General features: G+C 40.3%; 1 protein-coding gene across 18 annotated transcripts in view; it reads right to left on the reverse strand.

Moving 5' to 3' along the window:
* Pkp4 (plakophilin 4) overlaps positions 1–19,158 on the reverse strand; it is a 215,106-nt gene that overhangs the window by 35,514 nt on the left and 160,434 nt on the right. For 10 of the 18 annotated variants that reach the window (XM_035446068.1, XM_027420384.2, XM_027420383.2 and 7 more), the window contains 5 exons: positions 15,932–16,063; positions 15,636–15,823; positions 12,522–13,071; positions 7,812–8,000; positions 6,123–6,342 (listed from right to left, as the gene is read on the reverse strand). In XM_035446068.1, coding sequence (XP_035301959.1) covers positions 6,123–6,342; positions 7,812–8,000; positions 12,522–13,071; positions 15,636–15,823; positions 15,932–16,063 — 1,279 coding nt within the window. The remainder of the gene's footprint in view (positions 1–6,122; positions 6,343–7,811; positions 8,001–12,521; positions 13,072–15,635; positions 15,824–15,931; positions 16,064–19,158) is intronic. The other 8 variants (XM_035446069.1, XM_027420382.2, XM_027420391.2 and 5 more) reach the window with 3 other exon arrangements.

Genomic DNA, 19,158 nt, shown 5'->3' on the forward strand with positions numbered 1-19,158 from the left:
AAGCATTTCTGACACCCCTGGCCTTTATATTTTTAAGAAAGTATATTATTATTAAGCAGTCTTTAGTATGTCAAGAATCAGCAACATGAGTTCTGGGCCAGATACTATCCTGGGTGTGATGGCTTTGTTACCCCCAACACCATATGATGTGTACATATGAGAGTCCAGGGAGCTGCTTACACAGCCAGTGATTAGCAGAACAACACCTGTGCACCTCCACCAGAAAATACAATTTTTGTTGTTGTTCTATAATGATGTAATGAGCATATCACTTACTATAGGTTCTTTTATACTTTATTTTCAGGTAGCATCTTACTGTCAAAATATTCTGATGTCATCTGACTTGCCTATTGTTTGGAATCTTTGTAACATGTCTATTTTACATGAACTCTGGCTGGAGAGATGGCTCAGTGGTTAAGAGCACCAACTGCTCTTATAAAGGACCTGTGTTAAATTCCCAGCACCCACATGGCAGCTCACAACTGTCTGTAACTCCAGTTCCAGGGGATCTGATGCCCTTACATAGACATACATGCAGACATAACACCAATGCACATCATTAAAAAAAAATCACATAAAAAAGGGAATGATGAATTCCCACTAAGATATTAAAAATCACTTACAACAAATTGAGACTTCTATTGGTGAGGTTCGTTTTTTTTTTTTTTTTTTGTACATGGATTCTGATACACATCATTTGTGGTAGCCTATTTGGATGCATCCCAGTTGTCCATCAAAGGGGCCTAAATTACCTGTGATGTAGTTGTGTAATGGAGTAATACTTGCCAATGAAAAGGAGTTGACTGGTATGCTCAGTAGTGTATTGGCTACCACAGTATATGATGCAAGATGCCACTGAAATGAGCCAGCAAAGCCAATTGGTACCAACAGGGTACCAATTGTAGAAGTAACTGTCTACAGAGCAAGGGGTGAGGTTGCAGTTAACTAGAAAGTATAAGAAAAAACTTTCTAGAACAATGGGAATATTTTAAAACCAATTTTAAAATTTTTTTTTGTTGTTGTTTTATTTCTTGAGACAGGGTCTTACACTCTAGCTCAAGCTGGCCTTAAACTCACAGCAGTCCTCCTGCCTCTGCTTCCCTACCTGCTAGTTTATAGATCCCAGTGTCACTTGGATTGGGAAAGCTCCAGGCATTAATTTTTCAGTCCTCTTCAAAGGGCATCTGTACATATACCCCCCTATGCAAACAAATATTTGGTGTATCCCTATTGAGTTATAGGAATCACCAAGGCTGCTAAAGACACAAATGCCCATTAAGACATGGCCTTTAGACACAGGGCCCTGTGTGCCAAGCTCACAATGCTGTCCTTCATAGCAATGGCACAAGTTAGCATTTATCCAGTTTACCTGCATCAGGCCCTGCCATTTGCCTTTATTGCTCCCCTGAGGCAAATACTACTAAATACCATGGGATACAGACAAGGAATTGGAGTTAGTCAGTGGAGGTTAGGAAACCAACAGTCTATGTGTTCTTCCCTACAGGAAACAGAAAGTAAATGCAAACTATGAAGCAGGGAAATGCAGCTTGACCATGTTTACAGGGGAGATAACAATTCGAGAATGTGCTGGAATCAGAAAGGACTGGTGGTAAGGCTATCTACATAATTGCTCAAAACAGAGATGCCTGTGACTTAAGTCTTTCCCACATTCCCCACCCAATCTGCCAGTGGGCTCAGCTATCTGTCCTTTCTCTTTCCTAAACCAGTTCAAGACTCTTAGACTTTCTCTCTGCTTCAAATACCACCTTTCCTGGATTCAGTCTTTGTCTGGCAGCGAGATGACCTAAAAATTCTCCAGAACCCACAATGCTGGGTAGGTAGCTATACCATTCTGCTTGGACTCCAGCCTCAGAAGGTGCAGATGGGATCCCACAGCCAGCCGGCTAGCAGACACATCACTGATATGAAAACCTGCCTCCCTGAGCAAGTAAGTTCAAAGAGTCTCTGAAGAGGATTCTCAACGTCGACCTTCAGCCCTGCGCACACCCACACATATGCTTTGGCTGAAACTTTAGGGTTTCCAATCACTGTTATTTTGGAAATCAGCTGATTATTTATAGTACAGTTCCCTCATCTGTAAAGTGAGAAGAATAAAACTGTTCTCTACCTGCTTATGAGAATGGCTCTAACGACTAAGTGTGGTTTGCAAAGTCATTAACATTCACCTCTGAAAAACAAGGTCTTCCAAGAAGGGACATTTTTCTAATAGTCTCCTTTTTGTACATTTCTGATTAACCATGTAAAGTCTACTGTGTAAGGCTGTGTTGTAACTGACAGAGTGCCAGGAGTGTGGCCTAATCCTCCTTTCTGATAACTCACAATTTATTGTAAAAATAAGAGCGCTTCCAGTAGGAGCAGGGCAATGGTTGGTATCAACATCACCCTTGACTTAAGCTCAGCAGAAATTTACACTGTGAAAAGTGCTAACAGTTATCATGTTAACTGCATGGCATCACTGCAACAATTTGCTTAACTACAACCTAAGCCTAGACTTTTCTTTTTAGTTATGGTTCTGTATTTTGATGTTCCATAAACTAATAAAGAAAAGTGAGGTAAATGTGTGAGGGAACTGTTTATAAGCCCTGGATGGGTAACCTAAGAATGAAATCCTTGAGAGGAGGCAAATACCCAAGAAATCCCACGTCTACCTGGCTTTCTGCTTAGGGGCATTTTCTGCACCACAATACAGAAGGTTGAGGCTAAAAGAGTATAGGATGAGTTTGTTGCACTGGGTTGAGAGTAGGGATGAGGACTGACAGTAATGGTGGACTGGAATTTGCAAGTGCTAAATAGACAGGGTACTAGTGAGGTAAAGGCAGTGCAAGCACAGGGCACCCAAACAGTACTGGTCGGTGCAGTGAGTATTGTAAGACAGAGATGAATGCATAATAGGTGATACTGGACTCCAGACTTGTTGGAGTACAAATGTGAGTACCTCAGAATTTAAGTCATAAGCCCACAGAGGCCATATTTGAGCAGCTAGGACCATGCCACAGAATAAGGTTGATATTCTAGGGCTGAAACACATCTGAAACAGACTTTTCAAAGAGCAAAATGAGTGTTGGTGGTGTCAAAAGCATCTGCTGGTAACTTAGTTATCTGCAGCAAGAAACTTAGTGCTGTAGCGTTATCATCTAATCCGGGATCCCTTGTTCACAACAGCCAGCAGATAATCAAAAGTCACTGGAGATGATGTGGTAAAAAGCAACAGTAGAAAGAGGACCAGAGGCAGCCCTGACCCTGGGCTTTTCAGTGAGACCCTGTCACAAAAGCCAGACCACACCAAACAAACAAACAAACAAACAAAAAGATGATAATATAATGAGCAAGTAGAGGGGACTCTTAACAGAGAAATGGGAACCACAGAAAAAGAACCAGGTTGATTAAAAAAAAAAAAAAGTTCATGTATTTGAAATTAAAAACAAAACACCAATCAATGCATAGGCCAGACAGATATCAGGCTACAGTTAACAGCAGGCTATGTTTGAAGACAGACCACGAGAAGCTATGTGACTGAGGGAGCTTACTAACACTCATGATCACAATGTGACTGTACTGCTTGTAACTAGAATCCCAGAAGAGGGAGTTTAGTGCAGACAAGAATTTAAAGAACTAAAAGCTGATTTTTTTTTTCTAATTTTGGCAAAACCATCAATCTACATTCAAAGAATTTCAGTGAGCCCCAATCACATCAAATGCAGAGACCCACACTTTAGCTCATCACAGTAAAATGATGGAAGCAGAGGAGAGCAACAAAGGAGGCTGAGAGGAAGTATATTACACAATGAGAAAAATACAAATAATTTCTTATTTCTCACCAAAAAACAACAGATGTCTGAAGATAATGAATAACACCTTTTAAAGTACTGAAAGAAAAAAAATCACACTTGTAAATCTTGAATACCCTGAAATGTGAGACAAAAACATTGACGATAAACCGAGGCTGAAAGAAATCAAACCAAATTCTTCAAGCTGATGGATGTGAGACAGACAGAGACTTAAAATATCTGCTTTTATTTGTTTTCATTTCTTTCAAAGTGACCATTTTCAGTAATAATAATACTGTGTATTGTAGTTGTTCAAATGCACATGACAGTGACATAAGGTCAGGGGTAGACAAAGGGCCAGCTGCCAAGCATAGCCTGCACTGAAGGAGCATGCCTTCTGTCACCTTCTATAAGAGATGTTCCCACATTGGTCTGTGCAGAAAAACAAAAACAAAGCAAAATAAAACAAAACAAAAAAAAACATTTCTATATAGTTATAGTTAGTTAACTTTAGTTGCCAAATCTTTTTAAGCTACAGCTGGGCCTGGTGGTGGGCATCTGTAATCCTGGCATGACGCGGTAAAACGGAGGTAGGAAGATCAGGTAGCCAGCCTGAGCTTTACAGCAAGAGCCTGCCTCAGAAGACCAAACAACCAAGCAAAACCATAAAACAAAACAGAAAACCAAACCTAAAAAGCAAAGTTCTTTCAGATTTCCTTTTATATGGTAAACATCAGTAACTTCCAGCCTCACAGAGAATTTACCAGCTAATTATGTAGTAAGAGGAGAGTTTGAGGTGAATAGAACCGTGAAAGTTGTTATTTTCACAACTGAGTACTAGCAGTTGTTGTGATTCTCATATGGATATGCAGTCTTCATTCATCTGGATCAGGGTCAGCTATAGTAAATGTGCCTGTTACTGTAGGATGACCGTCTGTCTGCTCATCTTATGAATGCCATTATCGGTGAAGTCGCACATAATCAAAGCTCGCTGTAATAGTTTATGCATTAGACTATGAAATTACCATAGCATGAATAGCAAAAGTACATTACCATACATGAAATTCTTGTTTATAGTGAATCAATTTATATTAGAGGTCAAAGCTGAAGTCTTCAGGGGTACATCTTCAACTTGAAACTCTAATCACACTTCGTTGCTCTTATAGGCAGCTATTATTATCTTGCAGGTCCAGCTAGGGTATCAAATCACCTTGAATTCAGAATACCTTTGGGAAATTTTGCATGTGTTGGAGACCATAGAATTTTGTCATTCTGAAGACTTTAGAAAATGAAATAAGAATATTTCTGGCAATTATATAGTTCTTTTTGAAAAATCATGATAGCACCAAGTAGCAAACTAAGACTACAAAAACAAATTGTATGCCTAAGCCCCAAAGAATTTTAGGCATAAAAGCAAATTCATAAAATGGCTTCAATGCATCAGCGGCTTCCCATCCACCTAAAGCACCTACTTATTCTATTTAGTGACCTCACTAATTTTAGTTCATAATCATTAGAATAAGCTGGTGGGTTGTTAAATCCAAATAGATAATTATAACAACTTCCCAGTGAAACAACTGTGGGCGAAGAAGAGTGAATGAAATCTTGCTAATAATATACGGCTTAAAATAATACCAAAGTTGCTTAAAACTTAGTAATGATTCTATTCTTTCAGAAATGAGAATTCTCTAGTTTTGAAACATACTTTCTGAATATTTTAAATGGATTTCACTAAAGAGGAGGCCAATTTTTCAGACTCAATCAAGTACCAAGTGGCTCATATTTACCTTGGAAAATGTCATATATATGTGGCCAAACAAGATAAAACAAGAATACATGCCTATTATCTGTCAATGTGTTTTGCCCGTGAGATGCCAATTTCTTATATGCTATGTTCTCCTAAATGGCACAAAGCTTTGCAAGGGACCTCATTAATATAAGGTCTACCTAGCACTGGCTAATACAACTGGAGATGTATACATCTTATCTAATTCAGAATTACTATATGAACTTTCTAAATCAGGTAGGCAAAGCGGGGAGGGGGATGACCCTTCACAGTCTTTTGTCAGGGCCTTCCACATAGCTACCTGAGTAAAGTACCTATATGATGAATGCTTCATATATTCCAATACACCTGTGTGCTCTTTAAGTCAAATAAAGCATGGAAAGTGGCAACCCAGCTTTAAGACACAGTCACCCTCAATGAGTTACACAGGTGGACGTAACAGAGATAAGGAGTTGCTGATATCACCAGACTTGATAGATTAAAAAGACATAGCAGTGGACACCATTGGTGTGATATGGAGCATTCTGCAGAGTCCCCCTGGTACTTGCCTGGGGTCCTTCTGAATGCTGTCTATTGATGGGGATCTCGTGGCACCATCATCAGCTGGCCCTGTGTGCTGCAGCCTGTTGTAATTGCACTCTTGGACTCGGTACTGTATTGGCCTGTAGGGCTCCGCATAGGTAGCTGCTGTGTTCAGAGCATAATTGTTTCTTTGGTATGTAAGGGTGCTTCGTTGGCTGGATGTCCTTTGTAGATTTCCAATACCTACTACAAAATCAGCATTTTGAGAATGATAAATATGTTCTCCACAGAGTTGCACTTTTCAAACAGAGAATGCTTTTTACTTTTAAAACATTTAAACATTTGGCAATTACATCGACTGTTTATTTTTAGATTCATAAACCTAGCTTACTGGCACTAAAAGAGGTACCAAGAAAAGAGACAGTGGAACTAGGAGTCTGCTTATAGGCTTATATTAAGATTTAGGAACTTAAAACTTCAGTAAAAGTACATGAAATTCATCTCAGAAATGAATGGCATCATGTTTATTTTTAATTTAGTGATTAAAAACAAGATTTTTTACAAGTTTTTAAATATCCTACTTCTATACCTACGATTCTTGGTAAGACTAGAAAATAAAATTTATGTCACATGACAAGTCGATTTTATTTCTACAGCTTCTCCCAGAAATTCTTCCATGATGTTATTTATGCACACATCGACTGTGTGCTGCCCTGGACACTTCTCCCCTAATTATCAAAACAGGTGTCCTCCCATTGCTGTACCCGAAAGTCTTTCTGCAACCAGATGGCTATTTCCCTTTTCTCAGTCCTCTCATAGAATCCCTGCTTACAGAGCCTAAGAACAAATGACAATTTCTTCACTAACGCTAGCTATCAGAAGGAAAACTCTTCAGTAGGTCGAACTTTCCATTTCGGTGAAACAGTGCCTTTCCTTTCCTAATGATATGGGAGGGGTTTCCCTGCTGTGAGACTGTGAGGGATCATCACTGCTATCTGGACTTACGTGCACATATTATGAGTCTGTAAGATTTGGGGCTTTTACTACAAGCTGCCTTTGAGACTTTGCAAAAGCAGTCCAATGGCACCTTCTGACAGTGCACACCATAAGGACGGTAGCTTCTGGTTTAGCAGACCCTGAGGTGTAAGACATAGATAAGCATTGTGGTACATGGCTGTGAGGCTCAGTAAGCTGTCTATACAGGTTCTGACTGCATTCTGTTGGGTTTGAGTCTCTCATAGTGGGTGTCTCTGTCACAACATAGAAGTGAGTATTCTGAGGAAACCAACACTGGAAAATACAGTGAAGCCAAATCAACTTCACCTCCAGGCCAGCAAAATCAGCCATCAAGTCATTCATCTGGATCATTTTGACACCTGGTTCAGGCAACAAACATCACAAAGAAATACAGTTGCCTTTCTCTATCTGATATGTGTCTAACCCAAGGGAATCATATTTACAGCTTCCAAATTTATCCCTAAATTAACAGCACAATCACTACCTTCATTGATTAGTGTACACTGTGGTAAAAATATATTACACCTAAGTATTTGCTAAATGAACTTCTGTTTTACTGTTCATTGATTTGCTGTCACAGCCGCTTATCTGACAACTAAACGGGCAACACAATTTCCTTCTAATGGAGAACCCAACCTCAGTAAAATCCCTCTTTTGTTGGGCCAGGGAAATCAGGAAGGCAGCTGAGCAGGGCCCACCTGAGCCTGTGCGGTACAATGCCGTCTGCGATCCTTGCAGTTCCACAGTTCCATGGTTTGGGCTGCGGTACACTGGACTGTAGTAGGTCCTCCCTTCATAAATAGGAGTAATATGCAAGTCAGGAGACACAGCTGAACGAAGCTCTTGCCCAAGCTGACTGTGCTGGCTGGCATAGGAACTCCGTAAGCCTAGAGGTAGGAACATGGCATCATCAAAACTGAGAAAAATCACAGCAGAGGTTAAATCATATACCCCAGGCTAGAGAGATGGCTCAGTGGTTAAGAGCTCTTCCAGAGGACCCAGTTTTAATTCCCTGCACCCACACGACAGCTCACAACTGTCCTTAACTCTGGTTTCAGGGGGTCTGACACCCTCAGACATACATACATGCAGGAAAAACACCAATGCACATGAAATTAAAAAAAAAAATCATAAACCCCAATTCAAGTCTCAACCAACAGGACAAGTGTTAGGTCTGAAGATGAAAACTACTGGAGTTTAACAATAGTGATTCTCAACCTTCCTAATGCTGTTACCCTTTAATACAGTTCCTCATGTTGTAGTGACCCCAACTATGAAACTATTTTGTTACTACTTCATAACTGTAACTTTGCTACTGTTATGATTTGTAATGTAACTACCTGATATGTGACTCCCCCAAAGGGACCCTCATGTTGAGAGCTGCTGTTCTACAGGGAGAAGGACCTGGTGTGAAAGGGACTCTGGGCAAGGTGTGTGTTTTTCTTTGTTGTTGTTGTTTTTTAAAAAAACAAAACAAAACAACTTTCTTGGTAGCAAGAGAGAAATTAATATCCTAATAAAAGTTTATGGTTTGATTTGCTAAAACCCACTCTCCAACTGTGGATTACTTTATGACAGTGACCAAATAGAGAATGCCCCCATATGAAGATCTCAGTGTCAGGTACTGCATAATGACATTGTGATCAGTGATGGACTATCTGTCAGTGTTTCCATGCGACTATAGCACATGCTGACATCATCAGCTTTGTTTGTACAGAAACAACATAGGCCGGCACACATCTCTTGCTGTACCCTGCATGAAGGGAGCCACAGTGTGCTAGCAGCAGTGTGACCACTCTTCTGCTGCCTGCAGACATGTTCCATCTCACACCGCTATATCCCAAAGCCTGAGACACTACATAACATGCCTATCAGTAAAAGCTGATGTGTAAGAACTGTTTGAAATCTATTAATTCACATATGGTTTGTATGGGAGAAATACTGCAAAGTTAACAGCACTAAAATCTGAATACTATTAGCAAACGAGTAACATTATGAAATACTGTTTTACTATTTGTGATCGCTATGTTTTCCTTTCTTAAAAAACAAAATAAAGACCAAACTTCTTGTTACAGGAACTCAGCAGTCTCATTGACCATATTTCTAGTATAAAGGAAAATGTAAAGGTACTATTTAACATTATATGATTTAAAATATTTTGATTCAGATTGTAATGTTTACAGATGGGGCTCATGACAGAAAGGGGATTTCAGACATACATATTTTGTTTTTGTAAATTAAATCAGTGTATTTCATATTATGCTGATCACATGTTTGTGATACGTCACTATTAGTAAGTAAAACCTATCACTTCATTAGGAATATTAACTAAGATTACCTTCCAATTATAAGCGAACGAAGTCAGTATGTATATGCTTTATAAAAAAGATCATTCCCACCTCATTAGCTCAGTTAATCAAATCACAAGAAGAAGAAAGTGGAGTGGGCCATTGAGATTCAATGGATTCTCATTGAATCCTTACCATGCAGGATTCGATCTCTATAGTTTCTGCATGGTAAGAGAAGTGAATCCGATCACACGACAATGAGAATATATATACAGACACACACATACCCCAAATGAGCCTGAATACATGCTGCTCAGTGAGGACTGTTATAAGAGTTTATAAACACACAAAGCTCTACAGTGATTGCTGCCTATCCTAGTAGGTACCTACAACATAGCATGGAAAGAGGCAAAATGAACAACTGTGAGTGATACTGGGTCCCCCACCTACTAAAATAAAGTGCACAGGTTCAAACAGTATTTTAGCTGGGCTATCATCTAGCCAAGTGGTGTCACTGCAAAGCTAAGAGCCCAAAGATAAGTGTATATGCCCTACAATGGTGCTTCAAGGACCAATGATAGAAAGAGTAGATACTCTATAGTATCTTTTACTCAAAATCAAAAGTTTCTATTTGCAATCTCACAAACATCTTTATGTTTACTTATTGAAATGATGATTCCATGTGACTCAAAAATTTGTATTTAAAACATTTAAAATAAACAAAATTTATCTTTCAAGCATTGACTCTTTTTTTCAAAATTCTCCAGACATTACATAATTATACCAGAATGAGTGTTTTGGCCATATATATTTTTTCTGTGGTAGGAAATACGTTTTTATACATATTATGACATCAATTAACTTACATTCACAGCTAGACATGGTGGCACAAGCCTTTAATCCTAGCATTTGGGAGGCAGAGGCAGGTGGATCTCTGAGTTTGAGGTCAGCCTGGTCTACATGGTGAGTTCCAGGTTAACAAGTGCTATGTATCCAAAGCAAAACAACAACAAAAAATTTACAATCACCAAATGAATCCATAGGGTCAGGTAGACAGGAAACAAAATCTTCCTGAGAACCCTTTGTTTCACTCAAAAGTCTATAGGTATTTCCATCAAACTCAGCAATGAAAGGCTGATTCTTACATATGTGTTTTATGTATCCCCCCCAGAGAGAGAGAGAGAGAGAGAGAGAGAGAGAGAGAGAGAGAGAGAGACAGAGAGAGAGACAGAGAGAGAGAGAGAGACAGAGAGGAGGGGGAGAGGGAGAGGGAGGGAGAGAGAGACACCACTTTTCATAAGCTGGAAATTCTTCATGGCTCTTCTACACAAACACAGATGAGCACAAGTCCTCAGAGTCACTCATCCACTGGGGTTTTGGGGTGGGGGTGGGGCACTTCATAACTGCTTCCAACATGACTTGGTTGCATGCTTTTCAGAGGTCTGCAGAAAACCCTTAAGTCAACCATATCTCTCTGATGGCAGAATGATAAAACAGGTCATTTTACAACTAGGAATTTCTCTGAGTTCAATCCAGTTTCACCACAAATGCCTCATGAGAATGTGTTAAATGAGAAAAAGCTTAAAAAGGTTTCACATTTTCTAGAGGCCACATGGTAAAATATATTAATTTTATCCTCAAAAATATTTTAAAAATTTAATAAAAGGCCCCCAAAGCAAAATAGCAAGAAATACAATGGAGAAACAATGTAACTTATCTCAAGTGTAAAACTTCTTATACATTATAAAAATTACAGAAGACCCAAGACTGTGTTTTCATGATAAAATGGACAATAAACATAAACTTACTCATAACCTAGTAATGGCCCCAGTTACAGTGTCTTACCCACCAGATTGGCCCATTTGAGGTAAGAGTGACAGTATAAGGCAAACTCAAATTACAGGTCAAAAAATACAAATGCATGATGCTTTCTTGGAGGCCAACCTGACAGACTCTTTTAAGGTAAAAGTATGCACCTATTCTGATAGAGCAATTCAGCTTTGACCAATAGATCAATTCTGTACTTATTTACATGAAAGAATGTATCTCTGGTAGCTAAAGATAACAGACAATGTGGAAGCAGTTAAATAAACCATATCACATATATAAAAGGAGTGTTGTGCTTCTCTTAGAAAGAGTGTGAGCCCTCAGACACAGAAGACATATGACAGAATATTCCCCCTACAATACATTCTTTTCTCGGCCACACACATTCAGACTGAGCCAGTATATGTGACTTGGTGGGGGCAGAGAAGGACCTAGAGACTTCTGCTCTTCATCTCAACCTTTCCTGTATCATTTTAAATTTTACCACTCTGTATATAATTTGCATTTAAAAAATCTTTCTGGCAACACCTATGATCAAACTCAGGACTTTGCACATGACTAGGCAATCACTACCACCACCCACCACCCCCAGTCCTAAACATAGGTTTTTCAAAGAAAAATTTCTCTTTCCAAAAATAACAAAAATCATTATGGAATATAGAAAATCTTTATGAAAATCCCCTAAAGGGGATAGATATAATGCCAGGAACCCCGTGTCTTTCTAATTTAACCCAAATGGCATTTAAAAGAAATTCGTAAGGGCTTTGTGCATTTCCCATCAGGGTGCCCAAATCAAGACAGTAGGGTATGAGGTTCATATTCTAGTACACACAACTATAGCATTCCTCATGAAAAATTCAAACAGGTATTCTGATCCCACCTTTTAATACATCACCATATCATGATATATCAATATATCATGAGGGTGCATGCAGGTAATCCTAGATGTTCAAAACCAACCCTTCATTAGAGTATAATACTAATAAAGAGTTTAGGGATCCAGTCAGTTCTTTTAAAACTCAGTGCATGCGTGCACATACAAACACACACATATATACAATCACACTTTATATACCATAATATTTTGAGGGGAAAAATTAGATGCCTTACAAAGGAGTTCTGATATATTACACAATTTCATACAAAAAAGAATTAAAGCTTGAAAAATAAATTAACCTTAAATTTATAATAACTTTTCAAATAAAACTACCTTTCCCCAGTGACGATCATGTCTGGGTGAGCATGGGAGGACTCACACCCTGGGCTCTGTGCAATGCTGTCACCCATCCTCACCTGTCAGGCTGTCTGGCCGTGGTGGAACCATCCTCTCATATATGTCATACTGCTGCTGCCCGAATTGGTCCATGTCATGAACAGTCCTTTGCAATGAAGGTCCCAGATGCTGTGGTACGGCGGTCATCCCCGAGCGTTTGGGGGAGGACGACCCCACTTGGCCTTGGGATGGGGAAGCTACTCGAGTCTGGGCATCTGTCAGGGTCAGTGGGGACCCCACCCTGGTGGTGGTCTGGTACTGAGGGGCTGGTCCGTTAGGATTGGAGGTCTGTCGAGAGGTGACAGACCCCACCCGGCGCACAGCTGTTGGGGAGGCGGGTCTCTGTGAGTATGGAGAGGCGGCCCGCTGAGCAGGGAGCGTGGTGGAGGAATAAGCACTAGGGTTCAGAGGTCGGGAGTCGGTCACTGACGGAGAGCCAAATCCACTACCCAGAGAAGTTCTCAGTGACCCCCTTGAAGGAGACACGCCTGTGCTGGTGACATAAGAAGGAGACTGTGCTCTAGATGGAACTGAACTAACTCTTCGCATGGCCCGATTGGCTACTGATGGCTGATGAGAGGGGGAGAAAAGAGAACGGGTTTATCCAGGGTTTTGTGTCCATTGTCATCACAGAAATAAAAAACGCACATAGCTCACATAGAATGTGACTCTCATCTCAAGCACCAGAGCTTCGGCTCTGCATTGAGGGTTAGAGTAAGATCTTAGCTTTTGCTTCTGCTTTCTTTGGAGATGTAATTTGAACATTAAACTAGTCAGTAGAAGAATTCTGAAGACATTTAATAGCCCTTTTTTGGTATTTATGTTTTTCACTTGTTGCCTCTCTGCATTTTCCGACATATGAAATACTTTAACTCCAAGTGCTACAAATGACTTGTGAACACGAAGGACCCTGGGGCCATGTGCTTGCATCATTCACTGGAAGTCAAACTGTGGCCAAGGCAATGCATTTTGTAGAAAACAAAAAATGTATTTATTTCATCTCTCAGATTAAATGTAGCTGAGGAGTATTTATGGACACCTGGCCTTTATGGGTTGGCTCTGTTAACTCGTGGGATGTGTTTTTTTCCAGTGTCTAATACATGAATATTTGGATAGTGCCTGGGTCTAGCTCTTCCCTAATAATTTAGTTCAAGGAGAAGCCTGGCCAGGCATATGTCCTAGCCAAATCCTTAGCTCTACTTTTTTTTGACCTCGGCTGATAAATGAGCCCTTAGCTGTATGTTAGCTGGTGGATTTAAAGAGATGCCAGTGAGATACCCCAGGATCTGTCCCAGTAGAAGGAAGCTCTAAGCTTTTGTTGCCTTTCTTGGACTTAGCTAGCTGGAAAAGACCAAAAGGAAAATGAACATTTCTGCCATGGAATAGTGTGTGCTATGAATCTGTAGGCCTCTTCACACAAAGGGTATCAGGTACCTTTCTTGATGCTGTGCAACAATGAAGAACAGACTGGAGAAGTGGCAGAGGGGGGTGGGCACAGGGAAAAGGCAGGCAGGTCAAGGGATGAAAACAAGCCTTAGGCTCTGGACGACAGGCCCTGCTTAGTTATTTTTGGAGTGCAGCTACCATCTATCTCTACCCATGTGTAGTCGTGATGGTGAAAAAGGAAGCAGGGATGTGTGAGGCTTTCTGCAGCCTCATATACCACAAGCAAGCTGTCTGCTGAAACAGCTCAGGTGGGTTCAATTTCAACACTTTGGGGACAGTAGTGGTGGTGCTAAGGGGATGTGGGAAGGAGAGAATGTGGTAACTAAACAAGACAAGAGGATAGGGCTTACAAAGTTAGTGTTCAGGTGGAGAGGTTGAATGTGTGGTTGGGTGCTAAGTGTCAGCAATGCACTGACAAATGGAGTAACATCCAGCTTAGATGGTTAGACAGGGGTGCTGTCCAGACTCTATGCAAATTAAGTCTGGGAGACTTACTTTGAATACCGTCTTTCAGCATTAGGGACAAAATCAACTTGATACAAGCTTTTACTTTTTTAAAATGGCATGATCATGACTAAGGATAAAATTGTAGCTAAGGTTATTACACAAAAGAAGACTAGATGGCAGCTGGTGTGGAGACCCACCAGTGCAGATGGACATTCAGAGCTGCTCAGTGGAGAGTGCCTCAAATATCACCACATACCTCTACCAGTCAACAAGGACATGCATGGATACTGTGCAGGCTGGGAGCACAGCCTTGTATAGCTGTCTACAAGGCTAATATTTCTCTTTAAGCTTAAAAGTCACACGCTCAACTTTTCCTAAATTGATGAGCAAAAATGCCCATCACTATATCCCACCACTTTCCTGTAGCTCTGGAAAGTTGACCCTCTGTGGTGCGCCCTGCAGTGTTTCTGGGGCTGCCTTATGAGGAACACGGTAACCATCCAACTTTTATGACTTTTTTCAGCAATGAAAGGATTTCTATGGTGCTTGGACAGAGCGTTAGCCTCACTGGCTAGCTACTACAGCTCTTAATCCTTACATAGTCTGGTGGCATGATGTGAATTAAGTAGCAATAGGGAAGCAAATGAATGTTCAAAAATATGTATGCAATACTGTATTTTTGCCTATCAACTGAGTCCAAACTTAACAGCGTGGATATGCCTCCACACAAATGGTCCACACAATGGCTCTAGAAGCACGGGGATCCAGAAAGAGAAACACCCTTCCAGTGAATAGCTTTAGTGAAGGCGAACACTTTTGCTTAGAATAGACTAGATCTCATCTCATGGAGGTGGAGGATGGTTTTTTGTCCTCTGAGACTTTCTATAGCACATTTTCATGCTAATATTGCTAAGGATTAGGAGCCCCTCAGGAACTCTGTCATTCCATGCCATCCTGACACTTCCTCTGGACTGTTCGTATCAAATTTCTTGTTTGCAGAAGAATTGCTCTACTTCATCTAGGAACTTATAAAAATTGATTAGTAAGAGGAAATGAATTCAAACAAACATAATTTCAGGCTTTATGCACAAAATATCTTCAATATGGCAATGCAAACAGTAGGCAGTAAAATCTAAGTACAGTTTTTCATGCTTTCAATTACATATGTTAGTTCTGCTCTTAGTAAGCAATGCCTCTAACCATTACATAACTAAGAGGGTATAGCTAGATGTCTGGCTTACCTGAACCAGTGTTTGTCCTTCAGCTCTCGAATTCCTCACCACATGGTTACTTGTTGGTCCTGTGAATGGGTGCTGTCTACTATCTGCCTTGTTCACGGTTTGGTTGTTGTGGAAACTCCCTGCTTCCTGGTACCCACTGTCAGAATAAGAATTCATTTGTGTAGAACTTCTTGAGTTTCCCAACGATCCTGCAAGAATAAAACAGTGGGAACATCCTCAATATACATGTCTGAGGCTCACTTTCAAAGTGAAAATGTGAAAAGAAAATCTAATGTTTAAAATAGAATACAACAGACCCTCACTTTCATGGAGAGACGTCTGTTCTGGCGAGTAGAGTGTCCCTTGTTCCTGCTCTGTCCTGATGAGATAGTTGTTGGGGTGGACAGTGTCAGAAACTCTAGGTTTGCTTACACCAGTATTTGGCACATCTGTAAGAAAATAAGTTTATAGTTGAATTTAATGACATCACAGAAGCACTTGCTTGATAAAAGGTATAGACTTTGTCAATAGCATCTTATAATCCACAGGTTACTAGAAGGCTCTGCTCACTTTAATAGTATAGTTATTTTAACTTTATCTATGTGAATGTGTTCCCATACTCAATTTATCATTATACTTTCTTCAGTTTCAAAATGTTGTTTGTTCTGGTTACAAGTCCCAAGTTAACTTATGTATTACATTATGTCAAAATCTTTGGAAAATGCATCTCTCACAACTTCCTCCAAATACATTCAGAGGTAAGAATGATGGCCAAATATTAGGGGGCGGGGATATAGATCTCAAGTGTTTAAAGCAAAACCCGAGAGTACTCATGATAGACTCAGTGATGAAACTTGGAAGGTAAGATGGGTTGATGGTACAGTTTGTGTTGCTTTTGGTCAAAGGAGGTTTACAAAGTATTGATCCACAAGTAACAGAGGCACTAACATGTTACCTATCTGTTTCTTTGTCCCTTTAGTTTTCCCCAGAGGAACATATACAAATCTAACCTGATAACTGTTCCTTCTAATCAGCCTGTCTCTCCTATAGCTTGTTTTATTTTCTACAGTGTTATTTGCTACCTTGAACTTAAATAACAATCACCATCACCCAAACCAACTCATTAGCTTCTCCATCCCAACCTTTTTTTATGCTGTACTTAGCTCATGCTGTCCTTTGCACACCACTCAGATAGCCTCTTTTCTCTAAGACATAGAACATACATTTCTCTGTGTTTGGGCTATCACCATTTGATTTCCTTTTTCAGATTTAACTTTTATGGTGCTAATACACATTTCAGAAATCCTGCTTCACTTTCAAACATTTCAGCTAATTCCGAGTCCACTCTGAGCTCAGAATACAGCTCTAGGGATTTCAATGTCTTCATTTGGATTTCTTCCTCCTTTCCTGGGGACCTATTATATGCTACACTGTGGGAAACTCTTACTGTCTGTCTACTAAAATCTCTAACTTCAAGGAGGCAGGCTTTTGTCTCATTTGTGCTGTTGTCTCCCCAGTGCCTCGGGTAGTACCTTGTACTCAGTGGGTGCTCAGTAAAAGTCTGTTGAACAAACCTTCTGAGTAACACTAGCAGCTTTCCTTTCCTGGGTAAGATTCACACAGTACCATGCTCTACCTTTATTGTGTAGTCAATAAAGTTGACCTAGTTGAGCCGGTCTAAAGGTGCATATGAGGTGCAAGAGAGAACTTCGGAATCCTAGTGCATTCTGAGCCTTTAACTTGATGTCAGATTCTAGCCGAAGTTCTGTTTCCTAGCCTGTGGGAAAGGATGCTGACATTCTTCACAGGTGCTTCTAACAGTTGGAGTTCTTATCCATCATTTGACAGTACATCTCTAGGTGCTAGAAATCTGTGACAGCTCTGAATTCTCAAGTCTGGAATTTAAATGTAAGACTTCAGTTGTGTGTGGCCTCTCTGATAGATGGTAGAATACCGTCTAAGTCAGCGCTGCTGGGGATTTAACATTGAAGTAACATGCTTCATTTGTAAATCTTCTACTAGGAGTTTTTAGAGTTCTGCACATGTTATACAGGAATTCCTAAAGGATTCTGTCAAGACTTCCATAACACACAGAGAGTTACAGGGAACCAGAACAACTACAGGGGCGACAAGGGCCATTCACTCAGGCAGAGAATACTGGGCAGGCACAGGGAATAAGTAACAATGTTGCCAGAGAGACTGTTGCAGTCCCAGGCTATACACACACACACACACACACACACACACACACACACACACACACACACACACACACAGAAACACATGCCCATCTTTAAGAGAAACAGACTTTAAGACACCCCCCCCTCGTGTGTGTGTGTGTGTGTGTGTGTGTGTGTGTGTGTGTGTGTGTGTGTGTGTTAGTGTGTTACAAAGACTGAACTTAGGGCCCCACAGATGTTATTCAAGTACTTTACCACTGAGATATATCCTTAGCACTAGTTTTAGTTAAAGCCTAGAATGACAATACACCAAGGATTTGGGTTAGAAATACCAAGTGGTATCAAACGTCTCAGCAAGATGAAAAAGTTTCTTCACAGAAACCCAAAACACTCAAAGTTTGTATTTGGCACCCTTAGAAAACAGATAGAGAGCCAAACTTACAACTATACAGAGCTATTACCTAGAAAAAGAGAGAGCCACACCTTAAATTTTTATTGTACCTGGGCTACTCTGTCTTGTTAGCCAATGGAATATTATCTCAGAAACTATGAGACACATAGCTAAACCTTTCTTCATGAGAAACATACAGGGCTGGGATGTAGTTCAGTGGGCAAGCAATTGCCCAGCATGCACAAAGTCATAGGTTCATTTCCCAGTACTGAGGGGAGGAAAAAAGAATTGAATTCAATTGTAGACTGGGGAAACAGTCAGTTGGAAAAGTGTTTGCTTTGCAAGCTTGAGGGCCCGTTCAATCCCCTAAGCCACATAAAATGCCAGAATGGCAGCATGTACTTGTAACTGTAGCACTGGGAAGGTAGAGACAGGAGGGTCCTGGGGGTCCCCAGCCCGCCAGTTTATTAACTGGTGATCACCAGGCCAATGAAAGACTGCCTCCAAGGAGGTAGAGTTCCTGAGGATGATATCCAAGGCTGTGTCCTGGCCTCCACATACACACACAAACACATCTGCACATGTACAGGCACACACAAATACTCCTATATACCCACAGACATACACACATTAAAAACAAAACCTAAACAAATTGAGAGAAAATACAAATAGGTATAGTGATTCTACACTGGTCACACTAAAAAACGAAAACACACACACACACACACACACACACACACACACACACACACACACACAGACAAACAACAAAAACAAAAAACAAAAAAACCAGAAAAGTAAATCAAACAGTATTACCCTAAAGGCAACATTCTCTATGTGCCCTTGAAGTCTTACCATCTGACTAGTTCTTCTATTTTTTAATTCAGTACCTAGGAGCTTAGTACAGACAGAAAAAGGTACTAGTAAGACAATATTGCCAATACCACATTGCCACACTAGCAGAGTCTAAACA

The sequence above is a fragment of the Cricetulus griseus genome, chromosome 6 (genome assembly GCF_003668045.3).
Source record: "Cricetulus griseus strain 17A/GY chromosome 6, alternate assembly CriGri-PICRH-1.0, whole genome shotgun sequence".
NCBI lineage: Eukaryota > Metazoa > Chordata > Mammalia > Rodentia > Cricetidae > Cricetulus > Cricetulus griseus.